This window comes from Myotis yumanensis, unplaced genomic scaffold (genome assembly GCF_028538775.1).
Source record: "Myotis yumanensis isolate MYYU_CA2020_CCGP unplaced genomic scaffold, mMyoYum1.0.hap1 SCAF_1, whole genome shotgun sequence".
Classification (NCBI taxonomy): Eukaryota; Metazoa; Chordata; class Mammalia; order Chiroptera; family Vespertilionidae; genus Myotis; species Myotis yumanensis.
Window position 1 is genome coordinate 142673557 of NW_027223752.1, and position 18429 is coordinate 142691985.

At 37.7% G+C, this 18429-nt stretch overlaps 1 protein-coding gene across 1 annotated transcript in view; it reads left to right on the top strand.

The window, feature by feature from the left end:
* MALRD1 (MAM and LDL receptor class A domain containing 1) overlaps positions 1–18429 on the top strand; it is a 597781-nt gene that overhangs the window by 421776 nt on the left and 157576 nt on the right. The window contains exon 33 of the mRNA XM_070426883.1: positions 7588–7745. Coding sequence (XP_070282984.1) covers positions 7588–7745 — 158 coding nt within the window. The remainder of the gene's footprint in view (positions 1–7587; positions 7746–18429) is intronic.

The window sequence follows — 18429 nt, forward strand, 5'->3', positions numbered from 1 at the left end:
GAGAATCATTGATCAGCAGCTGCCTCTTGCATGCCCTCTCCTGGGGATTGAGGCCACAACCCGGGCACGTGCCCTTGACGGAAATCGGACTTGGGACCCTTCAGTCCACAGGTCGATGCTCTATCCACTGAGCCAAATCAGCTAGGGCTAGTTTAACTTTTTTGTTGTGAAGATGAGACTGATGCCTTCCAAGCTCCTTACATGCTGGACTAGAAACCAGATGTCCTCCCACATTGTTATGTTTTTAGAAGGATCTTTGCCACTCTAAACTGATTTTTTTGCTTGCTACCATCTCCACTGTTTCCTTCAATATACGGATATAATGACATGTATTTTATAAAGTATTTCCTCAATCACCAAATTTAAACCATCTTTTATCTGCTAAATAGTATAGCAATTTAGGATCTAATCAATATTTCATATTATAGATTCACAATAATCCCAGTGAGGATATTATTATTATTATTATCATTAATTATTCCTTGTTTGATAGATGATGAATATGAGACACGGTGGGTATGTAATGATTTCCCCAAAATCAAAGGCAAGTATCAGTTTGAATTTGAACCCAGTGTGATCTAGAGCTTGTCTTCTCAATAGTACGTATTGATGTCTTGAATCATTAGATTCTTTGGGTTATGTTTCATATTTTCCAAGCCACGATTTGTTCAACTCCCTAACATCCAAATGCAACACATGATGCCTTCTATATGGCAGTAGTTACTCAATCAATAACTGTGATTGATAGTCTTTTACTGCTGCTAAATTAATATTTCTTACCTATTCTCTAAATTTCCCAGGAGAATAGCTCTAATTTGCACCTGTATTACAAGCACTTTACATTTAGTGTATCATTTAAGTTTCACCACAATCTCATGAGACTAAAGTACCTACTATATTTATATCTTACTTCTTCTTGGTCCTAGAGAATTTAAATAGGTTGTCCAAAGTCACATACCTAGTAAGTAGTAGAATCAAGATTTGAACTGAAACCCACAGCTCTAATGCCTACAGGCCTAACTAGTGGATGATTTGCCCCACAGTTTCTGCTTATTGCATATTCATTAAAAGAATATGATAATAACTCTTTTATGTTTCAATGAAAACAAATATTGTTCTGCTATTTTCTTTCCATATTCTTTCAGCTTAAATGGATCTCAAACCTAAACAAAGTCACTTACCTAAAGAAAAATTTATAACTTATTAGTTCTTTCTTCCTACATGTCTAGGAAATAAGTTTCCTTTTTAATCTCAATTTGGCAAATGCAATCAAGTTTCAGAGATGCTATTAGGTCAATGCATGTTTCCAAAGGCAACTTAATAAGAAAGTTACACATTTCAAGTTCTCTGGGTTCTTTTAAGGTGAGAAATAAGAGATTCAGAATTCCATCCTTTTATCATTATAATGTGGTTGAGATATATTTGCTGCTGAGCAATTTGAAGCTTTCAAAATTAGAGGAATCTACCCTATGTTGGCATGTCATAATTAAACGCTTCATTTTTATATCAGATCCATCCATAGTGAGGGAGAAAAATTAACAGTACCAAATTTTAGAATAGTAAATAGTGTTAAGATGAGACATTTTGCTGAAAAGTGTTTAATTATTCTCAAAAGAGAATAATGCCTAAAAAATAAACTTTGGAAAAGACAGAAGTAAAGAAATGCCTAACCCATTCATTGTACAGCCATTCGAAAAGCAAACAAGAGTGACGTAAGGACAGACATTTCTATCAAATACCATGAAAAAATTTCGTTTGACTTCAGAGGCACTCATTCTGTGGTTACTGTTTTGGCAGCTTTGAGGAAACTTTTGTTCTTTCTCTGAACATGCTTCCCTGTTAGGCCTTTAAAACTTGCAGACACAAATAGCCACCACCTTGAAAATATGGGGAGGGGGGATGAAAGTGCAAAAAGAGATTGAAGGCTGATCGTCACTCACTATGCGCCCTTCCATTTTAGAGTGAGGGGCAGGCAGAGATTGCAGAGGATGTAGAGCCAACCTTATGCAAGTCTGACTCTGAAGCAGGAAGGATTTTGCTATTTTGAAAGAGAGGCATTGCACTTCATTCTGAAAAAAGCCATTAGGCAGCCTTATTTTATGAGCAAGGAAAAAAAAAGACCAAAATTACCTACAATTTAAAGCAAAGAGTGAATTCAGATCACTTGAAGTGGGAAATTGTATTTTATGATTTGACCCCAGTGCACGTGAGTGGGATTCTGCTGAGCCACTGGAGCTGTGAAAATATGCGGTCTTTTAAAAGTTTTAACTGTCCTTTTAAAAAAGAAATGTCAAACTGATTACCTGGTAGCATGATAACTCTAGGAAACATTTTCAAAAACTCAAGATTGTAGCTCACAACATCTGAAAGACAAATTGTGATCTTTCCTCTCCGGCAACACCGAAAGGAAAATGTGTCCGTGGAGCGTGGGGGTGGGTTGGGAATGTGTCTTGTACATCTGGGCATCCCAATATCAAGTAACAATGGTGATTTGAACACAATACACTTTGATGCTAAATTTACACTATTGGGCACTAAGTAGATCCCAATTTTCTAAAATGTGTGCAATTCTTTAAATAGTTTTTAAAGAAAAATGGAATATTAATGAGAAATGTCTATTCAATGCCTGATTTTAACTGATATGTGAAATGCAAGATCTGTACTTTAAGAACATTAAAAACTTAGTACTAGTTCGTGACTTATTTGGCTGGAACATTGTTCCATACGCCAAATGTTGTAGGTTTGATTCTGGTCAGGGAACATTTACAAGTTGCAGTTTGATCCCCAGTTGGTGCACATAAGGGAGGCAACCAATTCACGTTTATCTCTCACATTGATGTTTCTCCCTTTCTCTCTCACCTCCTTCCTCTCTAAAAAAAAACACACACCAAAAACAAAAACATAAATGGAAACATATCCTCAGGTGAGAATTTAAAAAGAGAATATGAAAAACTTATAAAACCTGTATAAACAAAACTAAAGTAGTATCTGAAAGTGTACAGAAAAAAACAGAAGGCAGAGATGAAGGCCTGAGGGTAAGGGGGCGGGATGGAGAGGGTCAATGGGGGGAAAAAATCTTTTTTTAGATTTATCTTTATTGTAGAAAGTATTATAGATGTCTCCTTTTTTATTCCCATTGACCCCCTCCACCCTGCCTCCCCAGGACTTCACCACACTGACTGTGTCCATGGGCTATGCATAGCCTATATAATAAAGAGGTAATATGCAAATTGACTCCCCACTCCGTCATGCCATCACAAGATGGCTGAGCGCACAGTGGAGGCGAGGTTTCTGTAATGAGCCATAACAAGCAATCAGCAGGGACATGACGCTGTGCCCCTCCACCCAGTGGCTCTTAATGGGTGACCACAGGCCACGACCCCCGCCCCAGTACTGAGTGGGGCACCTTAGGCTGTGCCCCCCACCTGGCGGGGCTTGACAGGGGTGGGGCTGGCCGGGTCTGGGTCTCGCGCAATTTTGAGGTGCACGTGGGTGGGCAGGGACTTGTTTCTGGGTTCCATGGTGTGCCCCCGACTCTGATAGGAGGAAGATTTTCATATACATTTTACTAATTTTCTTTCATCTCTGACACTTCTATTATAAAGGGCAAATAGCAATATTAAAATATTTCCTCTAATTAATTTCCTTTTAATATGCACAAATTTCATGCACCAGGCAACCAGTTTGCATATAAGTTCCCCAGATCTGTAATACTTTCAACAATAAAGATAAATTTTAAAAAATACACTCAGACATATTTAATAAATGCCCACATTCCAGAGTACTACATCTAGTAGTATTTAATTAACATATGCTAGATTTTACAAAGTAATTGAATGCATCAGATCTAATATATGAGAGTTAACTATCTTTTAAATAGCCAGTAAAAAGCTTTAAAACAGTCCAAAATGAAACCAACAAAAAAAATTGCACATGAATCTTGTTGATCATTGCACAGAGTCTCACATAAATGAAGGGAACCGATTTAATGATTTACCACTGCATTCTAAATATGCTCTAGCAGTTGACACGTTTAAGCTTTATTAACTGCTTTAAAAAAGTCTGAACTTTGTGTGGGATGCTAGAGTGACCTTCTCCAAGGAATTTGCTAGATATATAAATAGGTAATTCTCAAAGAAGCAACTGAAAGTTTATAAATGTTTGAAAGTGGGTCTAGTCTGAACTTGCAAGATAAAGAATGAGTCTATTTCTGAAAATGTAATTTAATGTAAGGTTTTATAAACTTGAGATACATTACATAGTTCCTGGATAATTCATATAATTCTATTAATAATTTCAAGAGGCTAAGCAACTTTTCATCTTTACGGTTCTCAAGTAAAAATATGTTATTGCAACAAGTCTTTTCTCCTTACAAAGCCAAATTTACATATGCTAGAATTCCACAATTAAAAATCCCCAAAGACCAACTTTGCAATGGTCTATTCTAAATTGCCAGGCATGGTTTTGCATTCTTAAATTTTAAAGTAGATAAAATTTCACATTTGCATACATTAACACATTACTCAGGGATTGACTTTCTGATTTTTGTGATCAGGCATAGGATTTTGTAAGACCCAAAATTGAATATGAAAATTACAAGAGGTTAGGTGGGTAATATTTTGAAAACACACATAGAGTGCTCTAATAATTGGAATTGCTGGCTTTGATGTTGAGCTCTACATAACATTGTTTGTCTTTTACTGAAGTAGATAAGCTTCAGTGAAATGATGGATTATTATTAGACCCAGCGAGTTATAAATATTTTAATTTAATTTCATAATATAGTCCTAAAATGCAAATATTAGTTTGTTCTACACCCCTTGTAATTATATCATATCTTTAATAAACTTTTTTAAAAGTTACTATAATAAAAGTAAATCCTGGGGAAATAAATATGAAATGGGAAATTTGGAATAGGAAGTGAAGATGTTCAATCCAATTTCAGGGTTTGAGAAACTGGTCAGTGTTTAATAGTCTCACCCCCCAGTATTGTGGCTATTGGCATATGAAATAAATTTGACAACAAAGTGGACAGTCTGTAAGAAATGGATAAGTTCCTAGAAGCATACAGTCTTTTATGACTGAGTCCAGAAGAAACAACAAATCTGAATAGACACATACCTACTAACTAAATAGAATCAGTAATAAAAAATTATTTAATTTAAAAATGAGAGCAATAAAAATAAAACTTCCAACAAAAAAAGTTTTGTATCCAATGGTTTCACAGATGAATTTTACCAAACATTCAAAGGAGAATTAACACCTATCATTCTAAAACTATTCAAAAAAATTAGAGAGATGAAGGCTTCTAAACTCATTCACAAGGACAGCTTTACTGACTTCAAAACCAAACAAAGACATTACAAAAAAGAAAATTATAAATCAATATTCCTGCTTAACATAGATGTAAGAATATTCAACAAAATATTAGCAAATCTAATTTAGCAATACATTACAAAGATCAAACACCATGACCAGGTGAGATTTAGTCCTGGGATACAAGATTGGTTCAATCCACAAATCAATGTGATAAACCACATAAACAAAATGAAGAATAAAAATCTAAGATCATCACAATAATGCAGGAAAACACTTAAAATACAGTATATATTTATGATAAAAATGCTCAGCAAAGTAGGAATAGAAGAAACATACCTTAACATAACTAAGGCCATATATGACAAACGCATAGCTAGCATCATAGTCAAAAGGGAAAACTAAGTGTTTTATTTTAAAATCAGGAACAAGACAGGGTTGTCCACTTTCACTGCTTTTATTCAGCATAATATTGTAAGTCCTAACCATAATAATCAGGCAAGAAAAAAAGGCATTTAAATTGGAATGTCAGAAAAAACTGTCATCATTTGCAGATGACATGATACTGTATGTAGATAATCCTAAAAATTCCACCTAAAAACTACTAGGACTAATAAGTAAATTCAATAAAAAAGGACATAAAATTAATATTCTGAATTCAGCTTCATTTTTATACACCAATAACAAACCATCAGAAAGAGAAATTAAGGAAGCAATACCATTTACAATTGCATCAAAAAATACCTAGGAACAAATTTAACCAAGGAGGTAAAAGACCTGAATTTAGAAGATTATAACACATTGAAGAAAGAAATTGAATATATAAATGAATGTAAGCATATACTCTGCTCATGAATAGGAATAATTACAGCAGCATTAAAATGTTTATAATACCCAAAGCAATCTACAGATTCAATATAATTTGTATTAAAATACCAATGTCATTTTTCACAAAACTGAAACAAATAATCCTAGTATTTATATGGCACTACAAAAGACCCTGAGTAGCTAAAGCAGTGTTAAAAAACTTGGAGGTATCATGCTACTTAATATCAAACTATATTACAAGGCTATAGTAGTAAAAACAGTATGGTACTGACATGAAAACAGACACTTAGATCAATGGAACAGAATAGAAAGCCCAGAAATTAACCCATGCCTTTATATTCAATTAATATTTGACAAAGGAGGCAAGAATATACAATGAGAAAAAGACAGTTTCTTCTATAAGTGATGTTGGGAAAGCTGGATGGATATATGCAAACAACAACAACAACAACAAAACTAGATCACCTTCTTATACCAATCACAAGAATAAATTCAAAATGGATTAAAGACTGAAATATTAGACTCAAAACCATAATGACTTGAGATGAAAACATAGGCAGTAAAATCTCATATATTTCTCATAGCAACATTTTTTTCTGATATATCCTCTAGGACAAGGGAAACAAAAGAAAAAATAAACAAATGGAACTACATTAAACTAAAAGGTTTGGCACAGCAAAGGAAACCATCAAGAAAATGGAAAAACAACCTATCACATGGTGGAATATATTTGCCAATTATACATCCAATAAGGGATTAATATTCAAAATTTATGAAGAACTCATACAACTTAACATTTAAAAATACAATCAATCTAATTAAAAAATGAGCAAAGGACCTGAATAGATATTTCTCCAGACAGATCACACAGAATGCCAAAAGACATATGATGATGTATGCAGGGGAAATAAATCCAGCTGTGTTTAAATGGAGAGATCTTTCACATATTCATGCCATAATGCAATTGAGGAGAAGTCATTTATTGTTCAGAAAAAAATAGTGGCATTGAGAATTACATTTCACTTTGCTGGGATCACCATTCACTACTATTGTAGTTAGTGTGTGAATCAGAACAACTGAAAATGAGATACATCAATCAGCCCCCAATACCTGCTCAACATGCAGCTCACAAAATATTTTATTTACTTAAAACTGATGGACAGTTTAAGCAAATTGGGAAAAATGCAAATATTTTATCACTTTATGCAGAGTCACATCCCTGGGTGAATTTTGACTCTTGACTCTTTTTTGTTGTTGTTGTTCAAAAAATTAAATGTTATTGATATATAACTCACAAAAAGTAAATGAATTGTGTTTAAATGTGTGTGTGTGTGTGTGTGTGTGTGTGTAGAAAAATGAAATGTGTACATGATATAACTCTATTCTGCCTCATGCTATAAAATATATCATTTCACTAAAATAGTTATATTTATCTATTTCAAGGTAGTGGACAACACTTCGTGTATGTCAACTCATCTGGTCCCAAAGAAGGATACACTGCAAGAATCACTACTTCCCAATACTTCCCAGCAAGCCTCGGAATGTGTACTGTTCGGTTCTGGTTCTACATGATCGATCCCAGGAGTATGGGAGTACTAAAGGTACAAAAGGAAGACAGAGACTTGTGTTTCACTAAAGTCTTTGTAGAATGTCTTTAAACATATTTCCTTTTTTATAATCTTACTAGAGACCTGATGCACGAATTCCTGCACCAGTGGGGTCCCTCTGCCTGGCCTACAGGATTGGGCCAAAACCAGCTCCCCGACATCCCCTGAGGGGTCCCAGATTGTGAGAGGGCACAGGCCAGGCCGAGGGACCCCACTGGTGCATTATCAGGGCCGGGGAGGGACGTGGGAGGTTGGCCAGCTGGGGAGGAGCCGTGGGAGGTCTCCAGGGTGTGTCCAGCCCATCTCACCCAGTCCCTGATCAGCCAGACCCCAGCAGCAAGCTAAACTACTGGTGTGAGCATCTGCCCCCTGGTGGTCAGTGCACATCATAGCAAGCATTTGAATAGCCTTAGCATATCATTAGCATATTATGCTTTGATTGGTTGAATGGCCGACCGGATGACTGGACACTGAGCATATTAGGCTTTTATTATATAGGTTAAACTTTTTCTTTCTTATTATCTCTAATTTGGGCATATCAGTGTCATGTTTTACTACATTTTGGGGGCAGAGGTTTCTCAACAGATGTGTTGCATTTGTAAGAACTGTCTGCAGTTATGACATGGGGAAGTTTGGTGGGAAGATCACTCCTTATCAGGGGTCTGAGAACTTAACATTTGTGCATGTGTTTTCTAAAGTAACTAAGACCAAAAGTCTAACTAATATTATCTGGAATTGTGGTGAGGAAGAACCTCTTATTTTTTAATATTAAAAAGAGTTTTTAAAGGAATAAAGTGAATAACAATGTGCATTGGTGGTATAGGTGTGGATAAATAAAAATTCTTATTTGTTGCTATCAATATGAAATTATGAAGAGTATTTTGGCAATTGAAGGCTTGACATTTTTTATATTAGTTATCAAAACATTCTGCATCTAGAAATATAAGAAAATAAAGATAGACATGCATGATGTTTTATTTATGAAGTTTTTTATCTTACTATTGTTTTTAATAGTAACTATTTAAAACCAACTGAATGGCAAATGATAGGAATTGGTAAAATACAGTACATTCACTTTTATTATATAATATATAAAACTAATTATGTGAATGAATAATTAGTAATAAAGAAAAGTGTTTATATTTCATTAATAACTAAAGCAGATATTAATAAAGATATATTCCAGAATGCCATTTAAAACATATATCTAATTTTGAGTGTATCAGTGTGTATAAATATATATATATATCTTAATCTATATAAATATCTACATTATTAAAAGAAATATATGCAAGCATACACAAAAATGGTTAATTATCTCTAGATGGTGGAGAAAAATATTCTTTCAGTATTTTTACTCATTCATTTTAAAATTTTCTGCATTAAATATGTAATACCTTTCTAATTAAAAAAATGTATATCTAAAAGGTGTTTAACATTGAAAAGATTGAGAGGCACTGCTCTAGGATGTGCCATAACAGATGACTGCTTGAGTTCGTAAAGAGCAAATGTGGTCCTGGAGCACATGGCAGAGTGTTATTGTGCTAATCTGAAACTACTTACCGTGATTACATAAATCCTTTAGAAAGGGTGTGGCAAAGAAACTACCTAAAGTGAGCTTACTCATAGAGGATTTATGAGGCAATGAAAATAGCACAGCCTTCCTAATAGAGATTTCCAATTGTAGACTGCGGTAGTGTGCTTTCTTGCCAGCACAACTTTTATGAAATTATATGAAGTAATGCATAATCTCTGCCCTTCTGTGCTCTGTTCTGTATCCCAGAGAACTACATTTCCCAAGCTCCTTTGCTCTATGCTACCTGGATAAGATTGACCAATGAAAGGCAGTGTCCAAAGACATACAGGCAGGAAGAGGAGACAAGCCTTCTCCTTCTCTCTTTTTTGGAGACTTTCTAAAGGCATCTCATCTGTAACTGTTTCATCCAGATAGGCACTGGTTCCTTAGTTCTAACTCCCACCAAATAAGCCGGCCAAATTCTAGCTTCTTCCAGCCACTCAATTTTGGTGACTACTTCCCTTTAATGCTCTAGTTCTAGGGATGGAAACCTCTTCCTGTGCATACTAATCTATTGTCTCATAAATTACTTGGTGGTTTCTCATCTCTTCAATAAATTTTGTAACCAATCCCCCATATTAAATTTCTTCTATTTTTGAAATATGTTAGAGTAGTTTATATTTTATAGCTTGTCCCTGTCTGAAATTAGTGCCCACCCCAAAGAAAATACAAATCTTTTAAAGATATTAATTTGTAAAATAATGAAAAATTTTGAGTCAGCACCAGTCAGTTTAAATTTGTCCTGCTTACGTTAACTTATTAAAAACTACCTTCTAGTAGGGAAGACAGAAAACAAAAACACCCAAATATGAAAACTTCAATTTGTGATACAATACCCTGAAGCAAATAAAACAGATTTTGGTGATGAATAATTACTTAGGGTCTGCTGAGAGTGTTATTTTATACTGAATGGTAAGGAATCCTCTCTGAGAAAAATAATGTTTGAATTTATATTTGAAAAACAAGGAGCCAGCCTTGTGAATATCTGGAGCCAGAATGTTCTAGGCAGAGGGAGCAAGTCAATGAAAAAGTGCAAAGGTGGAGGGAATGTGAGGGCCAGTATAGCTGGCACAAAATGAGAGAGAGAGAGAGAGAGAGAGAGAGAGAGAGAGAGAGAGAGAGATCAATAGGCAGGGGCCAGCTTCTGTAGGGCCTTGTGACTGTGAGATTAGATTTTATTTAAGAACCATGCAACGTCATTGAGGAGTGTCTTGATCAGCTTGGACTGCTATAACAAATTACCATGGACTAGGTGGCTTAAACAAGAGAAATTTACATCTCACAGTCCCGGGGGCTGAAAAATCCAAGATCAGTGTACCCGCCAATTCAGTTTCTGTTGTGCATCCTCTTCCTTATTTGCAGATGGCTGCCTTCTCTCTGTGTGCTCACCTGGCAGAGAGATCATCTCTCTTGGGTCTCTTTTTATAACAACACGAATCCCATTCATAGGGTCTTCACCCTCATGACCTAATTACCTGTCAAAGGCCCCACCCAAAACTAAAGCATTGGGGATTAGGGCTTCACCATATGAAGTTGATGAGACAGATACAAACATCCAATCTGTAGCAGAGAGGGTGAAATTGTGGAATAATATAACCTTATTTGAAAATTTAAAAGACTGTCCCACTACTATAGGAAAAGGAATGAGTGCTGGTGGGCAGGAGGAGGACAGAAGAGGAAGTGAAGCAAGGAAACAGATATTTCTAGAAGTTTGGGCAGAGAAGTTAGGGCTTGGTCTAAAGTGGAGTATAAGGATAAACTGAAAATCAATTTCTACATAGTGAGCAAGACTTAGATTTTCACTGGTATATTAAGATTATTTTCTAAGTTACACATGCTTTCATGTTATTAGTATATTCATGAAGGGCATCATATAAAGTTAATAGTCAAAGAAGACTTGTGCAGTTGAGAAGGTCAAAGTGAAATTCAATTATGAGCTCTCTATAACTTTTTGGGATAAAAAGCCAAACCATTCACATTTATCCCAGCCTGCAAAGTAGAGTGTTACATAGAGAAGGCAACTGTTTTATAAGAACTTGGAAGCCTGATGGTAAATGAATAATATTCAGAGTAATAAAATGTTCATACAGGTATCAATATCCTTTTATTCAAAGGCTCAGGAAATTATAGAACAATGCTAATACATACTTTATTTTCTAGGTCAGTTCTTTTCAAATGAAAAGCACTCCTTAAAATGGTGCTAGTTACTTTTGATTCACATTGCCAAAATAGCCTCAGTGAACCAAATTAATTTCCCATGAGATTATTTAGTTCTAGTATTTCAGTTTGTTTTGATATTTAATGCTAATTCATGTGAGTTACTTAATGTCTATGAAAAGAGGTAAAGTTTGATACTGGACAAAAAACATTCCTGTAAAAGTGACTAATATCCTTTTATATCCAAACTCATTTTTTAAAGATACACAAAGGAAGGCAGGTAACTTTAATAATTAATACTTCTATAACTGCTTTGGTAATTTGTAGAAATTTCTAATTGCTCATGAAGAAAAAAACATCACCGACTACTTAAAACTGTGTTTAGTGATAAAAGATGAATTCATATATCTATATGGGTTTCTACTAGCCTATTTTTCATATTTCAGAAGAGTTAACCTGCTGTGTTGAAATAGTGTTAGGGGTTTTTAGACCTAAATGATTTCTGCTAAAACCTATGGAATTAAGCATCTAATTGTTCCATTCAGGAAGTCATTATTGTTGTGGTTGGTGTTTGTGAGAGTTCCTTTGCTTTGCTGTGATGTTTAGGAAGATAGTAAGAGCAGAGAAAAACAGCAGAGAGTAGCATCAGCTGGTTACTATATGCTATGCACTGTCTAAAGTGTTTCACATGTACTGATTGGTCTAATCCTCACATCATTCAGTGAGACAAGCACTAACATTGTCTGCTCTTTTTTTTTTTTTTATCCTCACCCAAGGATATTTTCTCCATTGATTTCTAGAGAGAGTAGAAGGGAGAGTGGAGGGAGGGAAGGAGGGAGGGAGGAGGGGAGGAAGAGAGAGAGAGAGAGAGAGAGAGAGAGAGAGAGAGAGAGAAACATTGACTGGAGAGAGACACATCAATGTGTTGCCCCCTGAAAGCACCCCCACCAGGGCTCAGGAACCTATAAAGGAGGTATGTGCCCTTGACCCCAATCAAACCTATGGACTGACACTCTAACCACTTAGCCAAACAAGCCAAGGCTAACATTATCCACATTTTAACAGATAGAGATAATGAAACAGAGGAAGCTTCAGGAGCTTGTCCGAAGTCCTAGAGCTAGGAGGTGGCAGGCCTTCGCGTCCCCAGAGCCACTGGCTCTAGTCTGTGTTTACTATCTCTCAGAACTAGACGGCTATTTTTATGGCACATTTTAGTTTTCTTTATTTTTATTATTCAAAATCATCCCTTATTTTCTACAAATAGTTATTGAAACCTAGTTCTTTAAAAGTTGGATAGTGGGGTGCTATATGTATTTGTTTGACCTATAATTGCCTATGTGACCTACCATGTCATCCTTTTGTTCTGCTGCTTTCATTTTTTTTTTTCAAAAGTAAAGACATACTTTTTAAAAAATGTATCTTTATTGTTGAGAGCATTACAGATGTTCTCCCTTTTTTCCCCATTGACCCCCTCCATCCCATACCCGCCCCACCCAGGCCTTCACCACACTATTGTCTATGTCCATAGGCTGTGCATATATGCATACAAGTTTCCCAATTAATCTCTCCCTACCCTCCTCCCACCCCCACCTTCCCTCTGAGATTCATCAGTTTGTTTCATGCTTCTACATCTCTGGATCTATTTTGTTCATCAGTTTATTTTGTTCATTATATTACACATATGAGTGAGATCATGTGATACTTTTCTTTCTTTGACTAGCTTATTTCACTTTGCATAATACTCTCTAGGTCCCTCCATGCTGTCTCAAAGGGTAATAGGTCCTTCTTTTTTATAGCTGCATAATATTCCATGGTATAAATATACCACAGCTTTTTTATCCACTCATCTGCTCGTGGCCACTTGGACTGTTTTCAGATCTTAGCTATTGTAAATTGTGCTTCTATGAACACAGGGGTGCATACATTCTTTCTGATTGGTGTTTTGGGTTTTATGGCATTTCCATATTTAATTTTTTGAGGAAACTGCATACTGTTTTCCATAATGGCTCCACCAGGGTGCATTCCCATCAACAGTGTACTAGATGTTCTGCTGCTTTTAATGATTAAGGCTGTTGAAGGAATAGTTCAAGGACCACCAAGACTACATCTTTTTGTCAAACTGATTAAGGCCTCCTCTGGTCAGTTTTGGACTTCTCAAGTTTGTCATTAGATTTACAGATGTCCTATTAGACGAGTCTGACCATTCAGAGGGTGGCTTTCTGAATGCTAATGAAGAAGGAAATTCTTTTTATTCCCTCGATGCTCCCAGACCCCTGACCTTCAGAATAAGAAGTCTGGCAAAGGAGGAAGGGTTTCACCCCATTCAGCCTTATTTCTTAAATGCACAGTGAGCATGGGCCTAGGATACCCTAGAAAGGACATTTGATATACCAATCAGAACTTAATATCACCACCCACATATAACCATGATCATGATGAATAATTGATTAATGAATCAATGAAATATGGTGCATAAACAGTTTCTAGTAGTAGAGGAAATAAATTTTAGATTTATTTTCACTTAATCAGGGCACTAGTTACCTTTTGGTGCAGTGAAGAATGACTTATTTACTGATAACCTCTGTTAAAAAGTTGCCAAAAAGGCTCTGATTTTTTACATGAGATGTTACCACACAGATGAGGATCTGGCCCATTTTGTAATTATCATGAGTGCAGCATAAATTTCTCTAGGCATATGTTGAGTAAAAAGGAAAACCAATAAAAAACTGTTGTTTCAAAAGAGAAAAAATATCAAAAATGTTTGTTACATTTATAAAAATAAGTATTAAAAATTAAATAGGTACTCATTTGTATTGCATGTCCTTAAGGCAATGTACACATCCAGTTATTTTGTTTTATTCCTTTTTTTATATTATTAATGCTTAATTTTAAAGTTTTATGATGTTATGAGATTTGTTGGGAGGCACTATCAGAGTTCCATCTATAATTTTATTCTTTTATAAAAGTACATTTTTACTGATGTTCCAGATTAACCAAGTCTCTTTCATTCCTGTTTATGCGAAAGTTCATGGTCATAGTTTTCACCAGTGGTGGCCCACTGCTTATCAAGGGCAGCTTCTATATTTATAAAAGCCTAAGCGACTGTTATGACCGGACCACTGGAAGACCAGACAACCGGTTGGTAGCTATGATGTGCACTGACCACCAAGGGCAGACACTCAATGCAGGAGCTGCCCCCTGGTGGTCAGTGCACTCCCATAGCCAACCTCCCGGGACTGGCCAACCTCCTGCAGTCCCTCCCTCCAGCCACCGGGCCCCAATCGGCCGTGATTGATCCCGATCGCCAGCCAGGCCAAGGGACCCCACCCGGGTACGAATTCATGCACCGGGCTTCTAGTTTGAAAATAATAGTAGATTGTGTTTAAGAGAGGAAACAATAGTGCATGCAATATCCCCAGATATAAATGGTAGAGATATGTGTAGGAGTCATTGAACATAACACATTTCTGCCATCTAAACAATCTTTCAGAAGATCTAAAGTATACTCTAAATTGAGCATTTTATGTGTTTTAAGCAGAAATATAGGAAGCAATATACTGAGACAGTAGTTTTCCACGTCACACACACTGCTGCATTGCAATCATTTGTAAGATGTAACACAAGTAATATACAATAACAATAGTTAAAATGAACTTACTTTTGTGATTTCCTCCCTTTTTGAGATTAGATTCAAGGTTTTTTCGACATAATATCAGTGTTCCATATTTTAATCTGATGGGTCCTATTAAATAAAAGAGAAAGGTAAGGTTGCATGTGCCGTGTGCCAGGCGTTTTACTGGATAGAGTGCATGACAGACGGGCTTTGCCTTGGAGAGTGTGTCCAACACACAACCATCATCCATCACAACATAAGAATCAAGGGCGTTTGTTACCAGATTAGTAAAGGTGGGTGTGTAGATCTCCCCAACAAAGAGATACTTTGATAGTGTAGCTAAAGCAAACTATGCTGAGATATTCTGTGTATCTCCCATTATAGAAAATAGAAAAATAGGTTGGTAAAACATACTACTATAAGTTGCTATTAAATTATAAATGGAGCTTGGTAGGAAGGCACCACATGAAATGTAAAGGCTGACACTCAAGAGAAGGAACTAATCTAATCTGACCTTCAAAATGAACTTTTCCTTTAGAATATAATAAAATCAGAAAAAGAAAAGTGACCCCAAGTTGAAGAACTATGCTGCTAAAAATTAAAATCATGTCACAGTTTTAAGACACAGACATGGGAATTTGCAAAAGAAGGTATTTCTTACACCTGCCAACATTGGGTAGGTGCAAAGTCACCTTGAGAAAGAACCCAAAACCAGCTTTGCTTAAAAGTCTGGGTCCTTTATTTTATATATAATTTTACAAATGCCATATTTAATTAAAGTAATTTTCTTTTACATCCTTATTTCATGATATCTGTTAATCTATTTTCCTTAGAGATGCTGGCTTTAATGCTTTGTTTAGGAAGTTCTTTCCTGTCATAAAAATAATCTCACTTATTTTAGATTTATATAATTTTGATTTCTACATTTAATTAATTAACCCACTTATAATTGATTTTGTGTATTGTGGTGAGAAGTTAGAAGCTCATAATTTTTGCGATTTACAAGCCAGTTCCTCCACATGTCACACACTATTGATTCAATACTGTGTCCTCTTCTGTTGATTTGAGATGCTTATGTTATTATAGATGAAATTCATATATGCATTTGTAAATTTTCTACAGAGGCATAAAAGAAAGATTGCTTCTCAGTTTGATACAAAAAAATAGATAGAGGCATAGAAAGATGATAGAAATACAGAGATACATAATAATCCTCTACATGCTTACTCATTGTTATCTGCTGAGTTTATCAATTTGGGGAAAAGGTGTTTTAACTTCCTCCAAACTGATTATAGAATTCTCAGTTTATCTTTGTTTATATCTGTCTCAGCCCTTTATAGTTCAAAGCTATATTGTTGAATGTGTAAGGATTCAAGACAATTATATCTGCTTGGGGAATTAGAAATTTTATCAATATTAAACATTCTTCTTTATACTTTCCCTGAAATCTTTTTGCCTGTTAATAATTTGGATGTTCTTACCATTTAAAAAATAAGTTTCTTAATATCTTACCCATCCCTTTATTTTTATTATTCCATGATACTTGGCTTTCATTATGTCAGTTATAAAGATACTAGAGGCCCGGTGCACAAAAATTTGTGCACTGGGGGGTGTCCCTCAGCCCATCCTGTGCCCTCTCCCAGTCTGGGACCCCTCAGGAGATAATGACATGCTGGCTTAGGCCTGCTCCCGGGTGGCAGAGGACAGGCCCAATCTCTAAGTACAGCCCCTGGTTGGGCTCAGAGCAGGGCCGATTGGGGAGTTGGGGCGCTGCCCCCTGCAATGCACAGAGCAGGGCAGATCAGGAGGTTGCGATGCCACCCCTAGTCAACCTCAGGGTAGAGCCGTTTGGGGGGTTGGGGCACCACCCCCTGTCACACTCAAGGCAGGGTCGATAGGGAAGTTGCGGCACCACCCCCTGTCACACACAGAGCAGGGCGGATCAGGGGTTTGGGGTGCTGCCCCCTGTCATGCACAGAGCAAGGCCCATCAGGGGGTTGGGGAGCTCCCCCCGTCACTCACAGAGTAGGGCCGATAGGGGAGTTGGGGCACTGCCCCCTGTCACACACAGAGCAGGGCGGATCAGGGGGTTGGGGCGCTGCCCCCTGTCATGCACAGAGCAGGGCCCATCAGGGGGTTGGGGAGCTCCCCCCTGTCACTCACAGAGTAGGGCCGATAGGGGGGTTGGGGCACCGCCCTCTATCACTCACAGAGCAGGGCCGATCAGGGGGTTGGGGCACCACCACTGTCACACTCAGGGCAGGGCCGATGGGGAAGTTATGGCTCTACCCCGTCACACACAGAGCAGGGCCCGTGGGGGGGTGGGGGGGTTGGGGCGCCGCACCCTGTCACACACAGAGCTGCAGGGCAATCAGGGCGTTAGGGCGCTGCACCCTGTCACACACAGAGCCACAGGGCGATCAGAGGGTTGGGGAGCTCCCCCCTATCAGGCACAGAGCAGGGCTGATCAGGGGGTTGGGGCGCCTTCCCCTTGTCACGAACAGAGCAGGGCGGATAGGGAGGTTGTGGCCCCACCCCCTGTCACACACAGAGCTGCAGGGCGATCAGGGGGTTTGGGCGCTGCCCCCTGTCACGTTGATCCCGGTGCCGGGAGGCCTCGCTGCTCCACTGATCCCGGTGCTGGGTGGCATATTACCCTTTCACTATATAGAATAGAGGCCTGGTGCATGGGTGGGGGCTGGCTGGTTTGCCCTGAAGGGTGTCCTGGATCAGGGAGGGGGTTCCCACTGGGGTGCCTGGCCAGCCTGGGTGAGGGGCTGAGGGCCATTTTCAGGCTGGCGGGTGACTGAAGCTCCCAACTGTTCCTTTTTTTCTTTTTTCTTTTTTTATTCTGGGCCAGCTTTAGCTCTGAGGCCTCGGCTGCTGAAAGCCGGTTTCTGGCCTTTGTTTTTCCTTCTGTATTTGATACAATGTTGCGGTCTGGCTGACTGAAGCCCGGCTGACTGAAAGCTGGTTTCTGGAGTTTTGTTTAGCTTCTATATTTGCAACAAGGTTGCTTAGAGTTGCAGCTGAGAGGCCGGCAGCGGCAGGTGGGGAACGTTGGAGTCCGCCATCACTGGAGCAAGCAAGCCTCCCTGTTTGCTTCAGTGCAGGGCTGCCAGCAGCCATCTTGGCTGACAGTTAATTTGCATAAGGATATGCTGATTAGCCAATGGGAAGGGTAGTGGTCGTACGCTAATTACCATGTTTCTCTTTTATTAGTGTAGATGGCGAGGTTATCTTTATTCTGTTACTGAGCTTCTGTTCTTTTACAAATCAACTCAGTGTTATGGTTGCTGTTTCATCAAAATGGAGACCTATTTTTCATGTTT